At 37.0% G+C, this 26,258-nt stretch overlaps 2 protein-coding genes across 7 annotated transcripts in view; one reads left to right on the forward strand and one right to left on the reverse strand.

The window, feature by feature from the left end:
- LOC128238609 (adenylate kinase 9-like) overlaps window positions 1-21,356 on the forward strand; it is a 43,781-nt gene extending 22,425 nt beyond the window's left edge. For all 6 annotated transcript variants that reach the window (XM_052954704.1, XM_052954705.1, XM_052954708.1 and 3 more), the window contains 17 exons: window positions 19-231; window positions 783-976; window positions 1,317-1,428; window positions 1,742-1,869; window positions 2,529-2,748; window positions 4,474-4,659; window positions 5,188-5,304; window positions 5,902-6,120; window positions 6,547-6,760; window positions 7,404-7,605; window positions 8,657-8,803; window positions 11,537-11,754; window positions 12,100-12,258; window positions 12,532-12,733; window positions 18,616-18,714; window positions 19,549-19,766; window positions 20,490-21,356. In XM_052954704.1, the coding sequence (XP_052810664.1) occupies window positions 19-231; window positions 783-976; window positions 1,317-1,428; window positions 1,742-1,869; window positions 2,529-2,748; window positions 4,474-4,659; window positions 5,188-5,304; window positions 5,902-6,120; window positions 6,547-6,760; window positions 7,404-7,605; window positions 8,657-8,803; window positions 11,537-11,754; window positions 12,100-12,258; window positions 12,532-12,733; window positions 18,616-18,714; window positions 19,549-19,766; window positions 20,490-20,701 (3,060 nt within the window). In that variant the 3' untranslated portion in view covers window positions 20,702-21,356. The remainder of the gene's footprint in view (window positions 1-18; window positions 232-782; window positions 977-1,316; window positions 1,429-1,741; window positions 1,870-2,528; window positions 2,749-4,473; window positions 4,660-5,187; window positions 5,305-5,901; window positions 6,121-6,546; window positions 6,761-7,403; window positions 7,606-8,656; window positions 8,804-11,536; window positions 11,755-12,099; window positions 12,259-12,531; window positions 12,734-18,615; window positions 18,715-19,548; window positions 19,767-20,489) is intronic.
- Window positions 21,357-22,023: 667 nt separating this feature from the next.
- LOC128238312 (tubulin alpha-3 chain-like) lies at window positions 22,024-25,377 on the reverse strand. Its single transcript, XM_052954105.1, has 3 exons — window positions 25,298-25,377; window positions 24,522-24,744; window positions 22,024-23,792 (listed from the first exon to the last, which is right to left on the reverse strand). The coding sequence occupies exons 1-3, from the start codon at window positions 25,298-25,300 to the stop codon at window positions 22,657-22,659; spliced, it is 1,362 nt and encodes a 453-aa protein (XP_052810065.1). The 5' UTR covers window positions 25,301-25,377; the 3' UTR covers window positions 22,024-22,656.
- Window positions 25,378-26,258: the final 881 nt, after the last annotated feature.

Genomic DNA, 26,258 nt, shown 5'->3' on the forward strand with positions numbered 1-26,258 from the left:
TGGTATGATCAATTCTAGGATGAAGACCCTAACAGAAGCAAAAAGAAACCATTAGGGGACACGAACCACTACTGCCCAGTGGCCCTCAAGGAGAACAATGTTCTGTTCCCGGGAAATCCCGAGGTCGCATCCAAATTTAGGGAGAAGGACTACTATTTCTCCACTCCCGATGCCAGGGAGAAATTCCTGGCTAATCCTGATGAGTTCCTGCCTAAAAATGGTTGTCCTAAGGTAAGTAAACATTGTAGTTGATACAAAATTAGCATGAAACTTGGTAAGCATGTTGTGAAGATTATTTTGTATATTACAAGGCTTGTTTAAGTGATGTATTAAATAAACAATATGGCTTCTAAGTTACTATGTTTTATAACAACCATTAAAACGTTAGTTAATTAAGCCCAGCAAAACAGGTAAATGGCTTCACAGCGTAACAGCAATACCTGTGATCATCATAAAATGTTGGTGTCTTTATGGTATCGTTACGTTGTGTTGCTGTTAGCGAGAGGCAACAGAGCCTAGATTTATCGCCTTTGCAGTGTTCTTTAATTGACAGTTTTATTTATCACTGACAGACTGCTATGTCTGGGTCTATGAAACCCAGGTAAGATGCTATTTAGCCAATATCAGGCTCAAAATTTATCTTTTATTATAACCTAATTATAATATCCTGGCTGCTGGAGTTCCAAGGTGGAGGCTACACATTTGAAAGATTGTACAGAATTTATATTTTGTGATAACCTACCAGTATGTAACCAAACAGTCCTGTTCCTGATATGTTTTAGGCACCACCAGTGCGCCTGCTATTACTTGGTCCACGGGGCGCGGGAAAGACACTCCATGGCCGGCATTTGGCTCGTAAACTTGGGCTGTTCCACATCTCGTTCAAGGACAGACTGCAGGAGCTCATTATGCACAAGACTAAGAAGAAGATAGGCCCAGAACATGAGGAAGATAATGAGGAAGAACCGCCAGAAGAGTAAGTTTATTTATCTGACTTCTGCATGTATATATATCAGGGTGGGAATAATTTAGGGGCGTAGCCTTTTTACGTGTGTCCCTCCCTCAGAACCGAAATTTATTCGGTGTTGGGGTACCCCCCAAGAATATTTCACAACTCCTAGTATAAATTGGTGCACTTTGGGCTATTTTATTCCTTTTAACATCCTGTATTGAACTATACATTGTCATTCATCGAGGTTCGATTGTGATAAATGTATCTGTGGTATACATAGCTTCATCACTCTGATGAACGAGAATGTTTATATGGTGATCTGTCCTACCCAGACTGTGTATACAGTAGCTGTTGTTGCTTTCAGGGAGGATGAGAATGAAGAAACGGCTGGTATCACAGACCCTGAAGGCCAGCCCGTGAAAGAGAAAACTCAAGATACAACAACCACCTCTGACCAGAATGATTCCAAGGAAGGGGTACGTTCTGTTGCCATCTAATAACAATACATTATAAGAAGCTAACGTTTTTTCATGAACCACCGGTTTCTTTTCTTAAGTTTGTTCCAAAATGTATGCTTTAGGTCTAAAAGTGTTTCTTACGATTTCAGAAAAGATGGAATTTTGGGCATTTTTTTAGCAATTGAGATCTGTTCCATCATGAGATATCTTGTATAACTGAATTGAGGACATTGATGCCAAAATCCAGCTTCTTCTGCGGCAAAAAATGTCAAAATTAATTTGTGAGAGTACAGCTTTAATAAGGGCATCAATATCTTGATAATTTATACAGGAAGAAGAGGAGATTGAGTACACGGAGGAGGAAGAGGCTATCAAAACCAACCTGGAGACGGAGGAACCTCTGTCTGACGAGATCCTTAACAACATCATCCCACAATGGTGGCACAAGGAGCCTTTCAAGTAGGATATGTTATATAGTGACTTAGTTTATATAAGGAATAACTATTAGGCTATGTATGTTTGCAATAGCAACTTTAACATCAACCAGTGGCTGAAACACCAACAGCCATTCAAGTAAGACATACTTCAAAATCACATCTGTCAAAACATGCGAGGTTAAAGGGACTAGAAACAAGATGATAAAATTGCAAAAAGGTTTTTAAAAACGTACCGTACATAAAAATTACATTGTTGTGTACAACGCAAAGAATCTTACTTATGTATCACATCGCTTTCGACACATATATGCATCTTTGCAGTTGTTTTTTTTGCATTTAAAATTTACTGCTTATCTACCACGTAAATCCCAGAAAGTGTGTATAACATTTTGTTATTGTCATTACATGCATGTTTGGTTTTTAGGGTCTCAAATCACAAGTTTTAAAAAAATGACGCATTTAAAAACAATACGTACATTTAGCAAATTTCCTGAATATGTACAGCGGATTAGGATTTAGGTTATTTTATTTTTATTTTTATGGCCAAGTATAGATTTCGAACTTGTGCCCTTTGAAGACCCATTTAAGATGGAAAACATTAGCATCACTTAATATACGCACAATACCATCTTCAATAATATCATGCCTCCTATAAATTAGTTTATCCCCATCGTTTTCCAGGTCAACAGGATTTATACTGGAAGGATTTCCACGTACGGCGGATGAGTGTCGCTACCTGGCAGAGGCGGGTCTGTTCCCGGACGCGGGCCTGATACTGACAGTGGAGGACACGGATGTAATTTCCCGACTTCTCCCACCCAGGCTTTACAAGTGGAAGGTGAAGCGCAATAAACGGATGGAGAGAAAGAAGAAAAAGAAGGACAAGGCACAGAAAAAAAGGGTAAGGTGTTGATTTCATCTTTAAAGGTGCACAATAAAAGCTGATGCAAAAAAATCAACAGAATTTAGTTTTAATAAGTCAACATGTCTTATTTAATTTTAATGATCAAAACAAAAAATGAATATGATTTCGGTACAGATAAAAAATATTTGGGATATTATTAACTGGATAATTTGTGGCCATGTAGCTACTAATTAATAAAAAGCATTTCTAAATGCTAATGTTTTTTATCTGTTCCTAAATCATATGCTTTTTTTGTTTTTATCATGAAATGCATTAAAATTAAAAAAAATTTTTTTTGCATTAACCTTGTATATTGTGCACCTTTAAGGGTTGTGAATGGTCAATTCAGATAAATCGCTTGGGTTTTTATTTCTGTCTCAGAGTGATTAAAGGCCAACTGATTTTGTCTCATAATAGACTACCTATAAGAATAGAAATAATATATAATTGTAAATTGTTCTTCTTCATGAAATAAATATGTTTAAACTAAATCATAGCCTTAAGTTTGAAAACTGTGAAAATAAAATAGTAACAGTTGGTGTATTGAGTTTTTCTTTTTTATATAACTAATGTGTTAGTTGCCATGTATTTTGGAGTAGTTTTCATTAAAAATAGTGTGAAAGGGTAGTTTATGGCTATTGTCTGTATGCTTGCATTTGATATGTTGCAATTTCTATTTTTAACTGAATTTTTGTGATTTATAGATTCAAAATTTGATTACATAATAAAAAAATCCTTAAATAACACGCTGTTTTCCTCAACAACAGGCTTTAAAAAAGGTATAAAAGGAGGAAAAAGTTATACTATATCAGATTATTTTTCTATGTTATGTGTGGTTTTTGCTTATGTCATATGTGTATATTTTCACCGAGTGTTTTCGTCCATAGGATGAATATTTTGAACAATATCAAGTTCCTTTGGTAAAAGACATGTATTTGATATCTACAAAATGTAATATTAATTTATGTATTCATAAAACAACCATTATTACTTGGTACATGTATTATAACATTCACTAATTGGAAGAATATTCATATTAATCTGAATTCCAGTTCAATATGAACAGAGATGAATTTGTACTGAAGTAAACTTTGAAAATAAGTTAAAAACATCGCAAAATATTTTATTTTCTTAAGGCACACTTCCTGTTTTATCATCTGCTTTTTCCTGTAATGGACAATTATGGATATATATATTTCCATTCCATATCACTTAACATGTCATACACTTGTATTATACATTATATCAAATCAAGTCTTATTAACTCCACTGAAGCTATATATACTGTGTGAATTGTAAAATGTATTTGATGTTCAGTATAAGATACATTTTTGATGGTGTTGAATTTAGAAGTATTGTCACTACATGTTGATGAACAAAATTTGACCATCAATTAAGTTAATACGAACATCCATCCTTTATTTATTGGTACAGCAACCACATGGTCTGAATCATATCGACAAATGAACATCATTACAATTGTTTTTTATTCGTCTACATTTATATTTGACTAATTTATCCTGGTAACAATACTTTTCATTGAATTAGGTGCCTTCATTTGAGCTAGAAATTAAGTTCAATAAGTACAATTCATTGACTAAGGAAGTAGAAAATTGAGCATAATTTGCAAAATCTAATGACCTAGCAGGCGTCTTTGTTGAGAATGCTTTTTTCCAATTTATAGTTGCCTCACTCATGTTAATCTGATGTTCTCCAACACAGGAAGCAGCCATGCAGAAACGACGGGAGGAATTGACAAAGGAACAGGATGAGAAAAGAAAGGAGCGAGCTGCACAGAAGGCGGCAGAGCGTGGGGAGAGGGATGATGATGAGGAGTTGGAAGAGGAGGAGGAGGAGGAAGAAGAGGAGGAGGAGGATATTGAGGCTGTTCTGGCCGAGGAGTTTGAGGTGAGTTAATAGGATTTATGCGGTGTAAATGAAGCTATTCTTCCTAATGGGCTTAGGAGGGGTTGGGGAGGACAGTGGTGGTTAGAGGGTGGACAGTGGTGGTTAGAGGGTGGACAGTGGTGGTTAGAGGGTGGACAGTGGTGGTTAGAGGGTGGACCAGAAGATCATCATACTTGAGATGGACGTGGTAAAAATTAAGCCATTTCTCCCTATGGGCATATGCAGGGTGGGGATGGGGAGGTTGAGGGGGGTGACACTTAGACCATCATCACTGAGCAGTCTGAGCTGTACCAATAGTGGAGGAAAAGGCCAGCATGGCAAAATTATGCAACTTTGGCAAACATTGTATAATTTATTATATATATATATATATATATCAAGGTTTCAGTAATGAAACATAATTTTCCTTACAAGTAGGATTTATTATAACCTGTATCTGCAGCACACGTCTATTTTTCAATTGAACACTATTTTTTATCTGTATTTGGTTTGTTTTTTACACAGTTAAATAATGTAACTCTTCTTCAGGAGGAGGAAGAAGAGGAAGAAGAAGAGGAGGAAATGGAGGAGGATGCAATAGACAGGATGAGAAATGAGCTCAATGATGTCTACGACAACGACACCAACAAACTTGCGGCTGTCACTGTGAGTCAGACTATGTATTTGATTTGATAAAGTTTATTTTTGTATCAAACTTTAATGTACTTTTTATTAGCTTGTTGTTTTTTTTCGAAGAGAAAGGGCCGGGGAAAGCTTTGGTGTCGGCAGTGTCAGTGTTGTCATAGTTCTTCAGTGTTGATTAAAGTGTTTTTCTTAAATATATCAGATCTATACCAATATTTCAAAAATCTATTGGTAAACTTACAGCTTGGTCTATACTTATTTATATTTACTCAATTGAAATGATAGCTGAAGGCTGCTATGAATCACTCTCAAGTCCGTTCCCTGGGCAGAAACCAGTACTGGTGTCCATTATAAGAGACCATGAGAAAGAACCCCTGGTGGGGATCAAACCTACAACCTCTTAGGTGAGAGGCGGACACCTGTACCAGTAGACTACTATTACCCTGGTGGGGATCAAACCTACAACCTCTTAGGTGAGAGGCGGACACCTGTACCAGTAGACCACTATTACCCTGGTGGGGCTTGAACTCACAACCTCTCAGGTTATAGGTGGACACTTATACCACCTGACCACTATTACCCCTCGTTGTTTATAATTGTAATTACTCTCTTATACAGGACACGATGGATGAAATCCTGATCCCCAAGATTGACATTGATGGCACACGAAAAACCAACATCGTGCGCTTTATTCTCACCAAGAAACTTAAGCCAGTTATCGACGCGAGACAGAGCATGTTTGAACGTGTTTACCCGATCAGCGAGAAGCTTGCGATGAAGATGCTGGCTACAGGCTACAAACAACCAAGCAGATTTGGCAGATGGTGCCCTGTTAGGGTATGTAGGAAATCCAGTTGACAATGGGCTGATTTCTAGAACTGTGTAAAAGTTAACAACATTAGTAATGCCATCGTTGTTAACTTTCAAATCTTTACTGCTCTGGACAGCTGTTTCAGCTATACTTGTTTGATTTAAATTAGGTAAGCACATTATCAACTATTTCATGTTTAAAAGTTAACAACAGTGTTGTTAATCATGTTGTTAACTTGAACAAAATTCTAAACAATTTGTCCAGTAACACTTAAAAATGTTAAATTTGAAATTTGTTTTACAAAAGAATAGTGTGATCAGTTATTTATATTGAGTTAAAAACAATTAGTGCAGCTTTGATATTTGAAAATATGTGTTGATACACTTCATGTATTAAAGTCCCTTTGTACCTAATTTGGGGTTAACTCTTAATAAAGATTCATTACAAAACAGGTGAAGGCAGGTGATTGTATACAGACGATGAGTGGTCCGGGCTACAGCATGTTCCCATGTATCTACCGGTCGAATATCTACTTCCTGTCCTCCATACCTGCCCGTGAGGAGTTTTGCGCTGACCCGATCAAATTCACTAGTCAGCCCACACCCAAACCTGTAGTACCAATCAAGATTGCTGTTGTTGGGCCACCTAAGGCTGGGAAAACAACATGTAAGTATTAAAGTCTGGGGCTGTATTCAATAAGTAACTAAAATTTAACTTTAAATTAAGATTAGAAACTAAGTGTTTTGATTGGCCTGTATATTTAGCTGACCAATAGGCTGAATAGAATCACTGAGGCATGTCTAAAGATTAGAAACGAAGTGTTTTGATTGGCCTGTATATTTAGCTGACCAATAGGCTGAATGGAATCACTGAGGCATATCTAAAGATAAGATCAATTTTAAATACTGGTCCAGGGCCACATCCAATTACTGGATGATTTCTGAAATACCTCATTTTCTTTGATTTTTTTTCAATACACAACACAAACACTTTAAATTTAATAATGAAGTAATTGAGGGTATGACTTAAGATTATTTGTATACTATCCAGGATTTAAAAATGAATATAAAAAAAGGATAAGCTTAGAGATCTGATATCATTTCTGATAACCGAAAGTTATGCTTAATTGTGGAAGTAAAATCACTATTTTTTAATTTAAACAAAATGGTGAAATAATTCAGAACTTCAATTTTTAGTTTTCATTGTTCTATCAAGTTCGAGATGGTATTCTATTTTTTTGCGCCTGTCTTTTTGAGTGAATGTACGCTAGTAAATATAATAAAATCTAAAATTTACTGCTTCATTTTAGTGGCAAATAGGTTTGCCCAGGAGTATGGTTTACTGCGCTTGTCCATCGGAGAGGCGATGCGGACAGTCATGACCACACAGCCCAAGTCGAACATCTCGAAAGAAATGCAGAAGCACCTTATTAAGGGCCTCACAGTGCCAGACGAGCTTGCGGTTCAGGCTCTTGAAATGGCCTTACTTGACATGAGGTGTCAGACCCGAGGGTATGTTATATATTCCACTTTATGGATATGGCCTTGACTGTCGTCTGTTTTCTTCTAAGTTATTGTGGAAGTCTTCATGGAGGCATTGTTATAATGCAAAATCTTTAACCTTTTCCCTAACTCAATAGTTGAGCATCGGCGTTTGCTTCGCGACACTTTTGTTTGTTCGAAGAATTAGGGGACCTTACACTGGCTTTGCCATTGCTGCTTGGCTAGTATTGTTTTCAAGTTACTATTATGCAGTAGCCACTAATGTCATTAAGTTAATACCACATCTATGTCCGCAAGAAAATAATGTGGCTTAACTGTTGAATAACTTAAATGCAAGTTATTTATTTCGGTCTTAAAAAGTAAGTTTTGCCTTTAAGCCACCATCCTGAACACAGTTAACAGTTTGTCAGTGAACCTTTCTTAGGAGATATTACTTTTCATTGAATTAAATGTAAACTATAGCCCTTGTTTGAACTCAAAAGCATCAACTTGCAGGTATAAGCTAGTATCTCATGATGAACATGAGCAGTCAATTGTATAAAGATTGGTTAAAGCTGCACTCTCACAGATTAATTGTTAATTCTCTGGTTTGGTTAAAGTTAGCCAAACTGTTTATTGATTGGCCAATATTTATCCAACAATACTGTTGACCAATCAAATTCCTTTGAAGTGCAAACTTGACAAAAGATAATCTGTGGATAACTTGTCCAGTTTTATGCTGTACTTCAGCAACTAGTATAAATCATTGATAAGTTGATCGTTGGTTATCTTTTGGCTATTTTAATACCTATAATGATTTTATTGGTAAGTAGTTATTATTGGATTGACCAATCAATATACAGTTTGGATAACATTGACCAATCAATATACAGTTTGGATAACATTGACCAATCAATATACAGTTTGGATAACTTTGACCAAGCCGAAAAACTTTAACACATTAATGCAATTGGCTTCTTCCAGATGTTATGAATATTAAAACATCTTTGTTTAAGCTATGGTTGTTTTATACCATAAATAAATTGTTTTAAATAACCCTATTCCACCCCTCTGCTTTCAGCTATGTGTTGGACGGTTACCCGCAGACCAAAAGACAGGTGGAGCTACTCACGGAGCGATGTCTCATCCCAGTCCGCATCATTGAACTCGACATAAATGGAAAAGACATTATTGTCCGCGGAGCTAAGGACAGGATATCATCTAACAGGTACTTCATTATTTCATGTGGTGGGGATTATTTTTTAAGTTGAACAGGTTAACAGCCTATGTGTTTATCAAAGACAAGCAACTAAAGTTAAGTTTTTAAAATCTTCTTGTCATTATCATCCTCCATGACTGGGAAATCTTTTGTATTCAGCACTTAATAAATGAATAGTTAAAGCTTAGATTCAATAAAAGATGTGAAAAAAGTCAAAACTTAGAAAATCTTAAATCTGTAGAAATGTCATTGTTGGTTACACGTAAATTCTTATCGTTTCATCATCCATTTTTTCAACTTTGATAAAGCTTTGTATTTTCAAAAGTAATAAAGTAAGGGATTTTTTTACATTGAAAATAGAAGGTGAAAACCGGGACACTGAAAAAAGTCCGGTATCCCGAGGATTCCGGTTTTGTGGAGATCCGGTTTAGTGAGGTTCCACTGTATACATCAAAATAAAATATGATGTTAAGATAATTTCTCTTTAGAACTAAAATCTATATTGAAACTGGCCCCAGAACCTTTACGAGACAATTTGAACATGTTATTATTGAAATAAATATTATTCCGTAGATCTTGATGATCATACTTTATTAAATGATCATAGTGTTGTCACTAATTGCCTAATAATTTGGCTGATGATCATACTGTTATCAAATTATCATAATTGTTATCAAATGATCATTTTGTTATCAAATTATCATATTGTTATCAAATTATCATACTGTTATCAAATTAAATTATCATAAATGTTATCAAATGATCATTTTGTTTTCAAATGATCATACTGTTATCAAATGATCATACTGTAATCAAATGATCATATTGTTATCAAATGATTATACTGTTACCAAATGTGTTTTCCAAATTCCAGTTTTAGTTTCATTTATTCATTCATCTTTTGTTGCAAAAAATTGTAAAGCAATCTAATTTATTGTTTTTATTTTCTGCACAGATTACATGCATTTAGGTTGTTATCCATTTCAAGGTATAAGTTGTTGTTTTGTAAACCTATTATCATATGGTAGGATACTATTCCACGCTATCACTTTTCATCAAGAAGGGAATACCATCACTGTAGCAGTCACGCTTTCTTGCAATGGTTGGAATAGGCATTTAAAGAAAGAAGACTTAGATTGGAACTTGTAAATATCCCAAGAAATGCCATCTAAGGCCGGTATTCATGAAAAATTCTTAAGTCATTAAGTCATTTCTTAACTTACCGTAAGTCAATTTCCTAAAATGTTCATTGTCAAACTTAAAGAAAAGTACAAGATTTTTTAACATAAAAGTATGTTTATTACATAAAATGAATGAAAATAAAGTATTTTAGATATTATTGAGTTAAGATATTAATATATGACCAGTGAAATACAAGAAAATCCACTTAAGTTAGGAAATGACTTAAGATGTTTTATGAAAACCGGTTCAGCTTCATACGTGCATGCTTGCACCAAAGTGTTCATATTTTGGATGCACAAAATAATAATTGGAATCAATCCTAAGAAAGGTGAAGGACAGAGAGGTCCAGTGGTAAAAGTGTCGGACTCGTACCCAGGAGGTTGTGGGTTTGATCCCGAACAGGGAAATGTTCGCTTCAACTCTTAAAAAGGTCAACAGTACAGGGCGGTATTCATAAAACATCTTAATTCATTTCCAAACTTAAGTCAATTTAAAGTTAATAAGTTTTTATTGTCAAATTAAAATACATTAGAAATGTCATAATGTAATGTCATTTTTACATGAAAAAGTGCATTTTGAATTTAGTTTATGAAAATAAAGTAATTTTGACATTTTTAAGAAAAAATATCATAACTTTATTATAACCAATGAGATTATTAACTTAGGAAACTGACTTAAATTAAGAAATGACTTAAGATACTTTATGAATACCGGCCCTGGGATCCTATTCATGAAACATCTTAAGTCATTTCTTAACTTAAGTAGATTTCTTAATTTTTTCATAGTGAAATTACAAGAAAAGTATCAGTTTGTTCGAATTAAAGTATAATTTATATTCAATACAATCAATGACACTAAAGTATTTCAAATGATTTTTATTATCAAGTTATTATATTAAATGATCATTGAGATACTTAACTTATGAAAATGACTTAAGAAAGGAAATGACTTAAGATGAGGATACCAGTCTTGGTTTCTAGCCAAGAAACTGACTTGAGATAGATTGATATCACCCTTAAGCTGTCTTTACAATGGAGCACAAAAAATTAGTATAAGCTAATCCTATGAAATCCAATAACAAATTCGGATGAAATTGTCAGACTCAAGGGCGCCACTGTATTTTGAGCGATATGGTTACAAATTAATATCCTACCACTGATAACTAAATTGGAAATTGTTTTGTCGTTTATTTTTAAAACTTGTTGACTTGTTTGTTTTGAATATGTTGTTTTGAAACTTTGTTTGGTATTGACAAGCAATATAAAAGTTTCAATTTCCTTTTGCCTTTACAATGCTGAGATCTGCAGTCATTTCAAAGAGTATCTTGATATGAATGCACCAATGTACATGATTATAAAACTCTTGTAAATCTCAAATCAGGGATATTTTCATGGTACAGCTTTTCAAGCAAATCCTTTCTAATTGTTTTATTCATTGCAATCAGCTACACAATCAAACTTAATAAGAACGTTTCTTTACCTGGAAAAGCATACAACAAAGATTAATGAATGTTAAACAAAAATAATATTAAATTGAAATAATTTAAACTATCTATCACAGAGCCATGCCAGTTCACGACAGTGCCCAGATCCTGGAAGTGAAGCGTTACGCATACAAGCAACATATCAAGGAAGTTCAGGATTGGTATCGCTCAGAGCACATGAACTACCGCCTGATTGATGGCACACGCTCCAAGTGGTGGGTGTGGAACACCGCTCTCGAACTGTCCCGTGACAGCGTACGCCAGATACAGACATACTTGCAGAGAATCTCTGATGGTGAGCATGGCAAATTGGTTTGTCGAAGGATAGACAATTTGCCTTCTTGTACTCTGATAAGCCCGCCTTGTTTGCCAGGCTGGGTGTTAGTTAATTGAGTATAAACTGCATTGTTCAGTCCACGAACTTGAGTTTTTCAAAAAGTATATTGTAAAGGGCTTTTCATAGTACAATGTATGAATGTTTTGACTATGCCTCTTAAATAAAGTAGTCTTTGCCTGATGTCAGAATCCTCTTCCCTCCTGATCATTGCCACTGTAACTGTTATTTTTTGCTGAGCAGAGGATACTGAAGAACTTGCTAGAGCGATCCATGTGTTAAAATTCACAATTTCTTCCCCAACAGGCAAGGCATCGTCCATTGCTGATATGTGCATCACACCGACAGAGTTTCTTCAGCGGGTCGGTGATTACTATCAGTACTGTCCTGTCAGTCTTGCGTTGCGCGGGGAACTTGTTGACTGCTCCACAAATACTACACTTGATTTTGCTGTGGAATTCAGAGGTAAAACTTAGCATTTTTGAAAATATTTCTTGCTATTATCATGTTTCAAATAGGAAAACAAAATTTAGATTTTTGGAAATAAATTTGTCAGTCTTATGGTCCCTTTGTGCTCACAGAAACATAATATGTTATATTGTTATATTCTTATGTCTGGGAGTTTTTGCATACAATTTCTTTGAAGTTCTCTGAATCAGCTTGATCAGGCTTTTTAGATCATGTACTTATTATTCAAGATCTATAAACCAATAATAAAACAACTATCATGTGATACAGGTCACTACTACAAGTGTGCCGGGCAGAAAGAGCTGGGTCAGTTCCTGGCAGAGCCCGAAAAGTTTGTTCCACCACTGGCGCCCAACAAACTCCCTCCCCCTAGCAAACTGCCTAGGAGACGCAGGCCCAAGGATGTGCCAGCCACAGCAACCATAGAACTCAACTCTTACTGCCCCGTCACATATCTGGATGGCAAGTGCAGGTAACTAATGCTCATGACTGTGGGGTTTTAATGTGGGGTTTCAATGTGGGGTTTCAAATTTGGTTTTTAAGTGGGGGTTTAATGTGGGCTTTTAATGTGGGGTCTCAATTTGGGTTTTAATGTGGGGACTCAAATCTGGGTTTTAATATGGGATTTTAATTTGGGGTCTCATTCTGGGTTTTATTGAGGGGTTTTAATGTAGGTTTTAATGTGTGTGGTTTCAATCTGGGTTTTAATGTTGGGTCTCAATCTGGGTTTTAATGTTGGATTTTAATGTGGAGTCTCAATCTGAGTTTAATGTTGGATTTTAATGTGGAGTCTCAATCTGAGTTTTACTGTCGGGTTTAAATGTGGGGTCTCAATCTGGGTTTTAATGTGGGGTTTTAATGTGGGTTTTAATGTGGGGTCTCAGTCCGGGTTTTACTGTAGGGTTTTACTGTGGGTTTTAATGTTGGGTCTCAATCTGGGTTTTAATGTGGGTTTGAATGTGGGGTTTCAATCTGGGTTTTAATGTGGGTTTTAATGTTGGGTTTTAATGTGGGGATTTAATGTGGGGATTTAATGTGGGTTTTAATGTGTGGTCTCAATCTGGGTTTTAATGTGGGTTTTAATGTGTGGTCTCAATCTGGGTTTTAATGTGGGTTTAAATGTTGGGTCTCAATCTGGGTTTTAATGTGGAGTTTCAATTTGGGTTTTGATGTGGGTTTTAATGTTGGGTCTCAATCTGCGTTTTAATGTTGGGTCTCAATCTGCGTTTTAATGTGGGGTCTCAATCTGGGTTTTAATGTGGGGTCTCAATCTGGGTTTTAATGCGGGGTCTCAATCTGAGTTTTAATGTGGGGTCTCAATCTGCGTTTTAATGTGGGGTCTCAATCTGGGTTTTGATGTGGGTCTCAATCTGGGTTTTGATGTGGGGTCTCAATCTGAGTTTTAATGTGGGGTCTCAATCTGGGTTTTAATGCGGGGTCTCAATCTGAGTTTTAATGCGGTGTCTCAATCTGGGTTTTGATGTGGGGTCTCAATCTGAGTTTTAATGTGGGGTCTCAATCTGGGTTTTAATGTGGGGTCTCAATCTGAGTTTTAATGCGGGGTCTCAATCTGGGTTTTGATGTGGGGTCTCAATCTGAGTTTTAATGTGGGGTCTCAATCTGGGTTTTAATGCGGGGTCTCAATCTGAGTTTTAATGTGGGGTCTCAATCTGGGTTTTGATGTGGGGTCTCAATCTGGGTTTTGATGTGGGTCTCAATCTGGGTTTTAATGCGGGGTCTCAATCTGAGTTTTAATGTTGGGTCTCAATCTGCGTTTTAATGTGGGGTCTCAATCTGGGTTTTGATGTGGGTCTCAATCTGGGTTTTGATGTGGGGTCTCAATCTGGGTTTTGATGTGGGTCTCAATCTGGGTTTTGATGTGGGGTCTCAATCTGGGTTTTGATGTGGGTCTCAATCTGGGTTTTAATGTGGGGTCTCAATCTGGGTTTTAATGTTGGGTCTCAATCTGCGTTTTAATGTGGGGTCTCAATCTGAGTTTTAATGTTGGGTCTCAATCTGGGTTTTAATGTGGGGTCTCAATCTGAGTTTTAATGTTGGGTCTCAATCTGGGTTTTGATGTGGGTTTTAATGTGGGGTCTCAATCTGGGTTTTAATGTTAGGTCTCAATCTGCGTTTTAATGTGGGGTCTCAATCTGGGTTTTAATGTTGGGTCTCAATCTGGGTTTTAATGTGGGGTCTCAATCCGGGTTTTAAACTGGGGGTTTAATGTAGATTTTAATGTGGGGTCTCAATCTGGGTTTTAATGTGGGGTCTCAATCTGGGTTTTAATGTGGGGTCTCAATCTTGGTTTTAATGTGGGGTCTCAATCTGCGTTTTAATGTGGGGTCTCAATCCGGGTTTTAAACTGGGGGTTTAATGTAGATTTTAATGTGGGGTCTCAATCTGGGTTTTAATGTGGGGTCTCAATCTGGGTTTTAATGTGGGGTCTCAATCTGAGTTTTAATGTGGGGTCTCAATCCGGGTTTTAAACTGGGGGTTTAATGTAGATTTTAATGTGGGGTCTCAATCTGGGTTTTAATGTGGGGTCTCAATCTGGGTTTTAATGTGGGGTCTCAATCTGAGTTTTAATGTGGGGTCTCAATCTGAGTTTTAATGCGGGGTCTCAATCTGGGTTTTGATGTGGGGTCTCAATCTGAGTTTTAATGTGGGGTCTCAATCTGGGTTTTAATGCGGGGTCTCAATCTGAGTTTTAATGTGGGGTCTCAATCTGGGTTTTGATGTGGGGTCTCAATCTGGGTTTTGATGTGGGTCTCAATCTGGGTTTTAATGCGGGGTCTCAATCTGAGTTTTAATGTGGGGTCTCAATCTGCGTTTTAATGTGGGGTCTCAATCTGGGTTTTGATGTGGGTCTCAATCTGGGTTTTGATGTGGGGTCTCAATCTGGGTTTTGATGTGGGTCTCAATCTGGGTTTTGATGTGGGTCTCAATCTGGGTTTTAATGTGGGGTCTCAATCTGGGTTTTAATGTTGGGTCTCAATCTGCGTTTTAATGTGGGGTCTCAATCTGAGTTTTAATGTTGGGTCTCAATCTGGGTTTTAATGTGGGGTCTCAATCTGAGTTTTAATGTTGGGTCTCAATCTGGGTTTTGATGTGGGTTTTGATGTGGGGTCTCAATCTGGGTTTTAATGTTAGGTCTCAATCTGCGTTTTAATGTGGGGTCTCAATCTGGGTTTTAATGTTGGGTCTCAATCTGGGTTTTAATGTTGGGTCTCAATCTGGGTTTTAATGTGGGGTCTCAATCTGAGTTTTAATGTGGGGTCTCAATCTGGGTTTTGATGTGGGGTCTCAATCTGGGTTTTGATGTGGGTTTTGATGTGGGGTCTCAATCTGGGTTTTAATGTTGGGTCTCAATCTGCGTTTTAATGTGGGGTCTCAATCTGCGTTTTAATGTTGGGTCTCAATCTGGGTTTTGATGTGGGGTCTCAATCTGGGTTTTAATGTGGGGTCTCAATCTGGGTTTTAATGTGGAGTCTCAATCTGAGTGTTAATGTGGGGTCTCAATCTGCGTTTTAATGTGGGGTCTCAATCTGGGTTTTAATGTGGGGTCTCAATCTGGGTTTTAATGCGGGGTCTCAATCTGAGTTTTAATGTTGGGTCTCAATCTGCGTTTTAATGTGGGGTCTCAATCCGGGTTTTAAACTGGGGGTTTAATGTAGATTTTAATGTGGGGTCTCAATCTGGGTTTTAATGTGGGGTCTCAATCTGGGTTTTAATGTGGGGTCTCAATCTGGGTTTTAATGTGGGGTCTCAATCTGCGTTTTAATGTGGGGTCTCAATCCGGGTTTTAAACTGGGGGTTTAATGTAGATTTTAATGTGGGGTCTCAATCTGGGTTTTAATGTGGGGTCTCAATCTGGGTTTTAATGTGGGGTCTCAATCTGAGTTTTAATGTGGGGTCTCAATCCGGGTTTTAAACTGGGGGTTTAATGTAGATTTTAATGTGGGGTCTCAATCTGGGTTTTAATGTGGGGTCTCAATCTGGGTTTTAATGTGGGGTCTCAATCTGAGTTTTAATGTGGGGTCTCAATCTGCGTTTTAATGTGGGGTCTCAATCGGGGTTTTAAACTGGGGGTTTAATGTGAGTTTTAATGTGGGGTCTCAATCCGGGTTTTAAACTGGGGGTTTAATGTAGGTTTTAATGTGGGCGTTAACTTGTGTTTTTTCTAAGATTTAAGGACAATTGTTGTATAAAAATATATTTAGTGTACCAGCTATTGTAAATAAATTATTTCACCCTGTTTTTGATGATACAATTATTATAAATGTAAAATACCAGAATATCCTAGATAACCAGGTTTTCACAAAGTGAAACCTGGTTATTAGATTGACGAATGTCGTTGTTCGGGAGGGCGGCTAGCGGGCATTTGGGCGGGCGGCGTCAAACTCACCTATGAAACTGAATAACTTTAGTAAGGGTTGACATATCTTGACCAAACTTGGTCTATAGATAGAGTTTATGGGTACCTTTCATAGGATTGCGTTTTGGGTCCCTAGGGTCAAGGTCAAGGTCAATGTTACTAAAAATAGAAAAACGGTTGAAACCGGATAACTTTAGTTAGGGATAACCTATCTTGACTAAATTTGGTCTAAAGGAAGAGTTTATGGAGACCTTTCATGAGATTGCGTTTGGGGTCCCTAGGGTCAAGGTCAAGGTCACTGTTACTAAAAATAGAAAAACAGTTGAAACTGAATAACTTTAGTAAGGGATAACATATCTTGACTAAACTTTGTCTATAGGAAGAGTTTTTGGAGACCTTTCATGGGATTGCGTTTGGGGTCCTAGGGTCAAGGTCAAGGTCACTGTTACTAAAAATAAAAAAAGGGTTGAAACGGAATAACTTTCGTTAGGGTTAACATATCTTGACCAAACTTGGTCTATAGGAAGAGTTTATGGATACCTTTCATGGTATTGTGTTTGGGGTCCCTAGGGTCAAGGTCAAGGTCACTGTTACTAAAAATAGAAAAACGGTTGAAATTGAATAACTTTAGTTAGGGATGACATATCTTGACTAAACTTGGTCTTTAGGAAGAGTTTATGGAGACCTTTCATGGGATTGCGTTTGGGGTCCCTAGGTCCAAGGTCAAGGTCACTGTTACTAAAAATAGAAAAACAGTTGAAACTGAATAACTTTAGTAAGCTATGACATATCTTGACCAAACTTGGTCTATAGAAAGAGTTTATGGGTACCTTTCATTGGATTTTGTTTGGGGTCCCTAGGGTCAAGGTCAAGGTCACTGTTACTAAAAATAGAAAAACGTTTGAAACTAAATAACTTTAGTTAGGGTTGACATATCTTGACTAAACTTGGTCTTTAGGAAGAGTTTATGGAGACCTTTCATGGAATTGCGTTTGGGGTCCCTAGGTCCAAGGTCAAGGTCACTGTTACTAAAAATAGAAAAACGTTTGAAACTAAATAACTTAAGTTAGGGTTGACATATCTTGACCAAACTTGGTATATAGGAAGAGTTTATGGATACTTTCATGGGATTGTGTTTGGGGTCCCTAGGGTCAAGGTCAAGGTCACTGTTACTAAAAATAGAAAAACGGTTGAAACTGAATAACTTTAGTCAGGGTCCACATATCTTGACCAAACCAGGTATAAAGGAAGAGTTTATGGAGACCTTTCATGGGATTGTGTTTGGGCTCCCTAGATTCAAGGTCAAGGTCACTGTTACTAAAAATAGAAAAATGGTTGAAACTGAATAAGTTCGGTTAGGGTTGACATATCCTGACCCAACTTAGTATAAAGGAAGAGTTTATGGATACCTTTCAATGGATTGCATTTGGTGTCCCTAAGGTCAAGGTCACTGTTACTAAAAATAGAAAAACAGACACAGGCTGAAGTTCTTCTGTCAATCATTAAAAACCTGGTTTCATTGATTGCGGCGTTTCTTGTTTTTTATTTAGTTTAATTTTTTGACAGAATTTTTAATTAAGAATAGATCATAAGATAAAATGAAATCAAACCAATTTCTCTTCTGGTATGACTGATTTGTGTCAGTGTTAAGAGTTGATGTAAATTTTAATGATAATGTGCTACGCTAAGTGCATACGCTTTACGTTTAATCCTTCACAAGAGTTTCGAACAATCGTGTCGTTATGTAAATATACATATTCCAACCAATAAGCAAACATCTTTATCATGATATAATACTGATTATCTGCATCTAGCAATAAGTTGTATTGTAGAAAAAATTGACATGTTTACATAAAATGATCTTAAAACAATTATTTGATGAATATTGGTAATTATTTTAGCATAAATGATCCCTGCAGATATGTGTTATGAGCATTAGAGCCCAAATCAGATTATTATGTTTCCATTGTTTTCAGATATGAAGCAATTGTGCCAGGAGTGATGGAGTTTGTCGTTGAATACATCGGGAAATATTGGTACTGCCAGACAGAAGAGAAGCTGCTCCGATTCATGAAGTAAATATTGTCTCATTTTTTGAGTTTTTTTGTATATAGTATGTATGCACTGTGCTGTTTGTGGAGTTTTGTGCTTTTCTTCTGTGTTTCTTGTTGGTGAATTTATGTTTTTATATTCTATGTCTTTGGCATTTGCCAAGTGCCATTACACCGGGTTTATGTTTAAACTATTTGCTACTGAGCTTGTTTCTGTAGCTTTTCGCATAAATATTGCCTTGCCAAATCTTGTTTTTGATTAAGCAATGATATGATGCAAATTCAGTCATGCTTTGATGTACATTCTCTTTCCCAAGTTTCAGAAGATTTCCTTACTGAAATACCCAGCAAAATTACACTTTACAAAACACTATTGATAAAATGAATATAGAAGACAAATGAAAGCAATCACTTTTGGTTCAAAATTGACTTCTTTATTCTAAAAAAAATAAAAATAACAGCCTCAACAGGCTTTGGCTTGACAAGTTGATCATATACAGAGGGTAAGATGTGATATAGGTGCTATTTTACACAAGTGTTCATACGTTTAATCCAAACCAGGGACTCATACAACACACAAGATACAAGAATTTTTATTTAGAGTCAGGTATATGATAACCAAAAGAACTAAAATGTCATTGAGCTATTTTCAGACACATGGCCCTTGAAATTGAAGACCAGTACTTGGTTCTTCTTGGAAAATCATCAATCAGAAACAATTTTATAAGCTTCGGAGTTGAGCTACATTTAATACTTTACAAAATAAGCATGTTCGAAATAGCATTATTATTCAACTGCTTTCTTTATCGAAATAACATATAGAGTTTTAAAACTTAATTAATCACTTGTCACATCCAGACTGCCAGAGCAGTATGCGAGCCTGAAGCTGCCACACAAGTTGCCGCCCACAAAGGACTCCCTGTCAGTCACTGGGCTGCCGATGCTGGGGTACATGGAGCAGACCGTCTCCACAGCCATCGTGAAGGCCATGACCGCCGCTGGCAACACCAAACCCAAGTATCCGTTTCTCAGTTCCAGCAGATCTGCACTCTTCTACATTGCCTACCATTTGAAAGGTAAGTTATTAAATTTAACATATCAGATTGATTTATTGACCACCATTTAAAAGATTGGTGACTTACTTAAGGTAAGCCGTCTGTCATTAGGATGCAAAGATGTGTAGGTGCATTTTAGATATTTACATAAAGATTATTTCAATGTTTAATTATATTGATTAACCATTATTTTATTTTTGCATGGGTTAAATTTTCAAATGACATCATAATGACACTACTACTATGATATAAAGTTTATAAACCATAATTTTTATATGATTATATAGCAATATTTTAAATTTGTTTGTTAAAAACTTCATGACTTAATAAAAAAAAAAGCTCTCTGTGAAAACTTTAAAAATATTCAAACTTAACTCTTTGTTTGCCTGAATCTACTCCAATCTTGTATCACCTGTGGGCATACATGATAACATCACACTAATATTAATAAAGTTTTTTAAATAGCAGATTTGCTTTTGAGAATGAACACAAACATTCAATATATAGCCGCAAATGAGCAGAAGACACATATCCCAGGAAATATACATAGAAAAGTAACAATGAAAAATTTAGCTTCTGGAACAGGGCATCATACAGGGATTGCTTGTTGCTTGCCTATTGTTAAATGGTTAAGGAAATGGGCCAGCAATCAAGCGATCTGGGTTCAATATATATATTTCACTACAAAATAACTGTGTCATCTTATTTACATGTATATAAACTCCTGCCAAATTTCTTCTCTAGCGTTCAACCCCAAGAGTTCAGACTACATTCGTAAGAAATACAAGAAGAAGTTAGAGCGGTTCGAGGAGACATGCGCGCTCATTAAGTACCTGGGAAATACGATGACCGTCCGATATAAGGAGCCACAGGAGAGGCCTGAAGACTTTGACACGAAATTAGAAACATTCCTTGCTCTAAGGGGCATTGAGCCAACCCCAACCTGGATTTCGTAGTTTAAATACATGTGAATTGTTCTTTGTGTGCTTCACTGGATTAATGAAATTATATGTGAAATGAGTTAGCATTTGTGTAAAAATATTGACATACTTTGTCATCTTTGTGTTAATTCAAATGTAGCGAACGACCATCATTTATTACATTAAGAAATGCTTGTTTCTTTAGTTGCTGAATGAGTACTTTCAGAAAAGCTTAAAAATATTGCTTGAAAAGGACTTACATGTAAATGACATCATTGTATTTTGTACTTGTATGCCTCCTTGTATTTCATTTATTATAAATCTTTACAATAATTGTATGTTAGATTGTCTGTGATGTGCTGTAAGTTTGCTCTCACTTGGTAAAATAATTTACTCATTACTTAAAAGCACAATGTAGGATGATGACTGAAATGAACAAAGAAAAGGGAAGTTTATGATTTGTGAATAGTTAAAAAATAGAACTTTATAAACATGTTATTTTACTAAATATGACTTATGTATATTTGTCTGAAAAAAACTATGTCGAAAAATCTTTATGTTTATATATTTAAAACTGAGTTCCATGTTTTTATTTTCCACCAGTTTATATGCAACTGCTTCAGCATATATATTTTCTGTGATATTTACTGAATAAACTTGTTTTAAATTATTATAGAAAGTGTTTGTCTTTGCAGGGATTGCAGTATCTGTTTGAGGAAATTATATGCCCTTTGATATAATGTACACATGTAATACAATTCTCGATTTTGACTAAAGTAATGGAAATAGTTTGCGGGTTAATTCTCTTGCAGCCTCATTTTCTACCCAGTTTGAATGAAACTTGGTCAAACTGTGTGTACATGTATATGCTAACTAGGTCAAGTTTGATTAATGGTCATAAAAGGTAAAAAATTGGGTCATAGGTTTAATAATCAACAACATCCTGGTAAACACAAACATGCAGTAACATTTTGTTTCTACTCTTAATGAAACTTGGTCAGTATATTTGAGCCAGCTTTTTTATTATGGGTAAAACGTTTCGAGAAGCATGGTTAACCCTTTAGAGGCCACAACTTGTCACATGAAATAAGATGAACATGTTTGTTAAAATGAATGGTACGCCTTGAAGAATTTCTCTAGCTGGGTTGATCATTACAAAAGTCTTGCCAACACTCTAAAATCCATACTTTATACCGAACTCCATAAATCTTGATCAGAACGTTTCCTTGATGAGATCTAGGCCAAGTTTTATTATGCTTCATTTGCAGTAAAAAAAAATGGGCACTGGGCCAAATATTTGAAAATAACTTGTTAACCATACAGAGGCTTTTTTTATTACCCTTAATACATAAAATATGATTCAGAACGTGTAAAAAGCCATGAGGTCAAATATTGGGGAAACTTGAAAGCACAATAGATGCCCCATTTCACTCACTCTTCATCAGTGTTTGTCTGCATTAATGTTCTATTTGTCTCATTAAAACCAACGTCTAGTGCAAATACTGATCATGTCAGATCAAAAACTAGGTCATAAGGTCACTTGTTTCAAAGTTTATCATCCATTCCATGGGCCACATTTTGTTCCATATTTCATTGAACAAGGTCAGAGTGTTGATCTTACTGATGTCAATTTAAAGGTTTTTTGCGGCTTTCTTTTCGATTTAATTAAAGCTATGGTACTCAGATGAACGGTACAATATTAGGCCTTCATGACCTTCTTGTTAAAATGAACGAAATATTCATTTATATTTATACTACTTAATCAATTCTGTGCATGAACGGAACAAAGTGTTTTGTGTGATAAAGTTTATTGCAAATCCGTGGTATCTTTGTATGACACGACATTTCTACGAAAGTATTTTTGTTTTTTGCGTAGAAAAGGATGTCATGTTACCCTTGCTTACTCGTGCGTAGAAAGTATCATAAACTAGTTTAAGAAGTAAAAAGTAAGTCATACGTTCACTCTTGCTATATATCTTCATTGTTTATTACTAATATTCTTCTTCATCCTCCTCCTGGTCATTCTCGCCTTCCGCAGAGTCGACGCCCACCTCTTCGTAGTCCTTCTCGAGAGCCGCCAAGTCCTCTCTGGCCTCGGAGAACTCCCCCTCCTCCATCCCCTCTCCCACGTACCAGTGGACGAAAGCCCGCTTGGCGTACATCAGATCAAATTTGTGGTCCAGGCGGGCCCAGGCCTCGGCGATGGCGGTCGTGTTGCTCAACATGCACACGGCACGCTGCACCTTGGCGAGGTCACCGCCGGGGACGACGGTGGGTGGCTGGTAGTTGATGCCGACCTTGAAGCCGGTCGGACACCAGTCGACGAACTGGATAGTCCTCTTGGTCTTAATGGTTGCGATGGCAGCGTTGACGTCCTTTGGTACGACGTCACCTCTGTATAGCATGCAACATGCCATGTATTTGCCATGGCGGGGATCGCACTTTACCATCTGGTTGGCTGGTTCGAAGCAGGCGTTCGTCACATCAGCAACAGACAGCTGCTCGTGGTAGGCCTTCTCAGCGGAAATGACCGGCGCATAGGTCGCCAAAGGAAAGTGTATTCGTGGGTAAGGTACAAGATTTGTTTGAAATTCTGTCAGATCAACATTCAAAGCCCCATCGAACCGCAAGGATGCAGTAATCGAGCTTACAATCTGGCCTATCAATCTGTTTAGGTTGGTATAGGTTGGGCGTTCAATGTCAAGGTTCCGGCGACATATGTCGTAAATTGCCTCGTTGTCGACCATGAACGCGCAGTCGGAGTGCTCCAGGGTCGTGTGGGTCGTTAGGATCGAGTTGTACGGCTCCACGACGGCGGTGGACACCTGAGGAGCTGGATACACGGCGAACTCTAGCTTAGACTTCTTGCCGTAGTCGACGCTCAGTCGCTCCAAAAGAAGAGAGGTAAAACCACTTCCGGTGCCACCACCGAAGCTATGGAACACCAGGAAGCCCTGCAGACCGGTACAAGCGTCCGCCAACTTCCGGATCCGGTCTAAGACGAGGTCGACGATCTCCTTGCCGATGGTGTAATGACCACGGGCGTAGTTGTTGGCGGCGTCCTCTTTGCCGGTGATCAGCTGCTCAGGGTGGAACAGTTGCCGATATGTGCCCGTGCGGACCTCATCTGAATATAGGAAACGACTGTTATTCATTAAAGTTTTTTTTAATGTTTTATTTACTTTCGCGATTGAAGTTTGCATGCAACAAAAATTCTCATTGAGCTAACGCTACGCTTTACAAAAACTACTAAAAGTAAAACAATAGAGTATCCAGCCTTTAATGAAGCATACACCAAACTATATTTTCTTTTATTAAATCAATTTTATCATGTCCACAGCCAATTCAAAAATTGATTAGCTATCGAATGCTTAAGTATGACAAACCGCGTGGCCTAAACGCTACACAAAACTACAGATAGTTGACGTTGCGTTTCTTTTATTCTATTTCAGTAAGGCGTTTTGCACGTGTCTGCCTCTCAAGATGAACTCTTTGTCTTCATTTGTTAAAGTACCGCATGGAGCCTCCGTCCCATATAAATACTACAAAAAAGCCTTACCCCGCATAGGCTTAAAGAGATCATTATAATGGTCTTATAATGGTGATGGCAGTATTAGACAGAGGTAGTGAAAATCACTTGCTATAAGTATATATTATTTATATTAGTATATAAAAACTGATATTTTCATATACACCGTAATCATATGTTTATGCTGCATACCCAAACCAACAACATAAAAAAGATAAGAAAACAATCACCATCTCTTACTATATACAGCCATCCATAAGTAGTACACTGACTGTAGCTTTAAAACAATGAAATCACGAGTATGAGCGAAAAAAGGGTTGTTCCTACCAACGACAGTGGGCTCCAGGTCAACAAAGATGGCACGGGGCACGTGCTTGCCGGCGCCGGTCTCGCTAAAGAACGTGTTGAAGGAGTCGTCGCCGCCGCCGATGGTCTTGTCGGAAGGCATCTGGCCGTCGGGCTGGATTCCGTGCTCTAGGCAGTACAACTCCCAGCAGGCATTTCCGATCTGGACACCGGCCTGTCCGATGTGAATCGAGATACATTCACGCTAAGGAAAAAAGTAAATTGTGATTTAAGACGACAATAAAACCTTTTTAAATGAGTTGTTTATGTTGTTGTTAATGATTGTTGTTGTTGTTGTCGTTGTTGTTTCTTCATGTTGTTGTTACTACTACGTTTTTGTTGTTGTTGTTGATTGTTGTTGTTGTTTCTTCATGTTGTTGTTACTACTACTGCTGCCGCTGTTGTTGTTGTATTGATGTTGTTGTTGTTGTTAATGTTGTTGTTGTTATTTCTGCTGCTGCTGATGTTGTTGTTGTTGTTTGGGTTGTTATTGTTGTTGTTGCTGTACCTCATACGCTGGTGTGAGTCTTGGGTAAATACAATCACTGAAATATTTGTACTTTTCAACAATAATGAATATGAAAACCAGATGTATATATCGTGACTCATAAATTCAAAACCGCTGGGGAGTGAGCAAACTTTTACCTCCCAGGTCACCGTACACTGATGCTATGTTTAATAACTTCATATAAAATTATATGATATATTTATCTTGTAATCAAAAACATAAAATTGTCAATAGCGAAAAAGATACATACCATTTTGACGTGATATTAAATAGCTCCACTATCCTGCTGATGAAGATAATGAGGAAATGGCGAGTGTCCGATGCGGTAAATATTTTATACCCTTTCCTCCGAGGCATGGCAACCTCGTGGCGTCCTTAGATACTACATAGTCATTTCGTGATGCAACCTAATTTTGTGGCAGTTATATTACTTATTTATGTGGTTCCTCTTCAGTCTCATGTAGATAATCGTAGACAAATTAATTAATCACTATGCAGTTAATTAAACGTTTCCAATCATGCCATGAATAATTCTTTTAGTAAAATGATCACCAATTTATGGGTCACGAAAACCAAAGTGAACATATGGAAAAATAAAATACATGTGTTTTTGTCATTGCAGGGGTAGAATCGTTCAAACTATAAATTGCTCGTGTAATTAAATAATGTCTGGGGAAAAATGCCTACATGCGCGCATGGGGTATGATGCATTCGGAACGCCTCGCCATTTTCTATCCGGTACATCAGTAGAAGTAGTTCGTAAAATTTTGAAATATATTTTTAGTTAAATGTAGTGTTGAAGCTTGTATTCTTATATATCAGTTTAAATTGATTGGCAGTGAAGTGTATTATTGCAAACATAATTAAGATTCCCAAGAGTTAAATCTGCTAAAAGCTAAAAGTTTAACTGTTATATTGAAATCACTACAAGATCTACTTGCAACGTAGTTAAAGTGTACAGATTTCTGACATTGTAAACCATCGATACATACGAGGTTGTTTTCGACAGAAATGGCCGAGGTGTTCCGAATGGAGTATGATGGCACTAGATGCGCACGCATTTTTGTAGTACACTAAGGGACCTGATCACTTTTCGGCGCGACTCGCACGCAACCCAGTTGCATGAAATTCTGGATCAACCCCTGCATGTATCTTCAGTCTTTAATACTTCTTTAAGATATAATACTTTGTTTAAAGCATACATATCATCA

The sequence above is a fragment of the Mya arenaria genome, chromosome 6 (assembly GCF_026914265.1).
Source record: "Mya arenaria isolate MELC-2E11 chromosome 6, ASM2691426v1".
NCBI lineage: Eukaryota > Metazoa > Mollusca > Bivalvia > Myida > Myidae > Mya > Mya arenaria.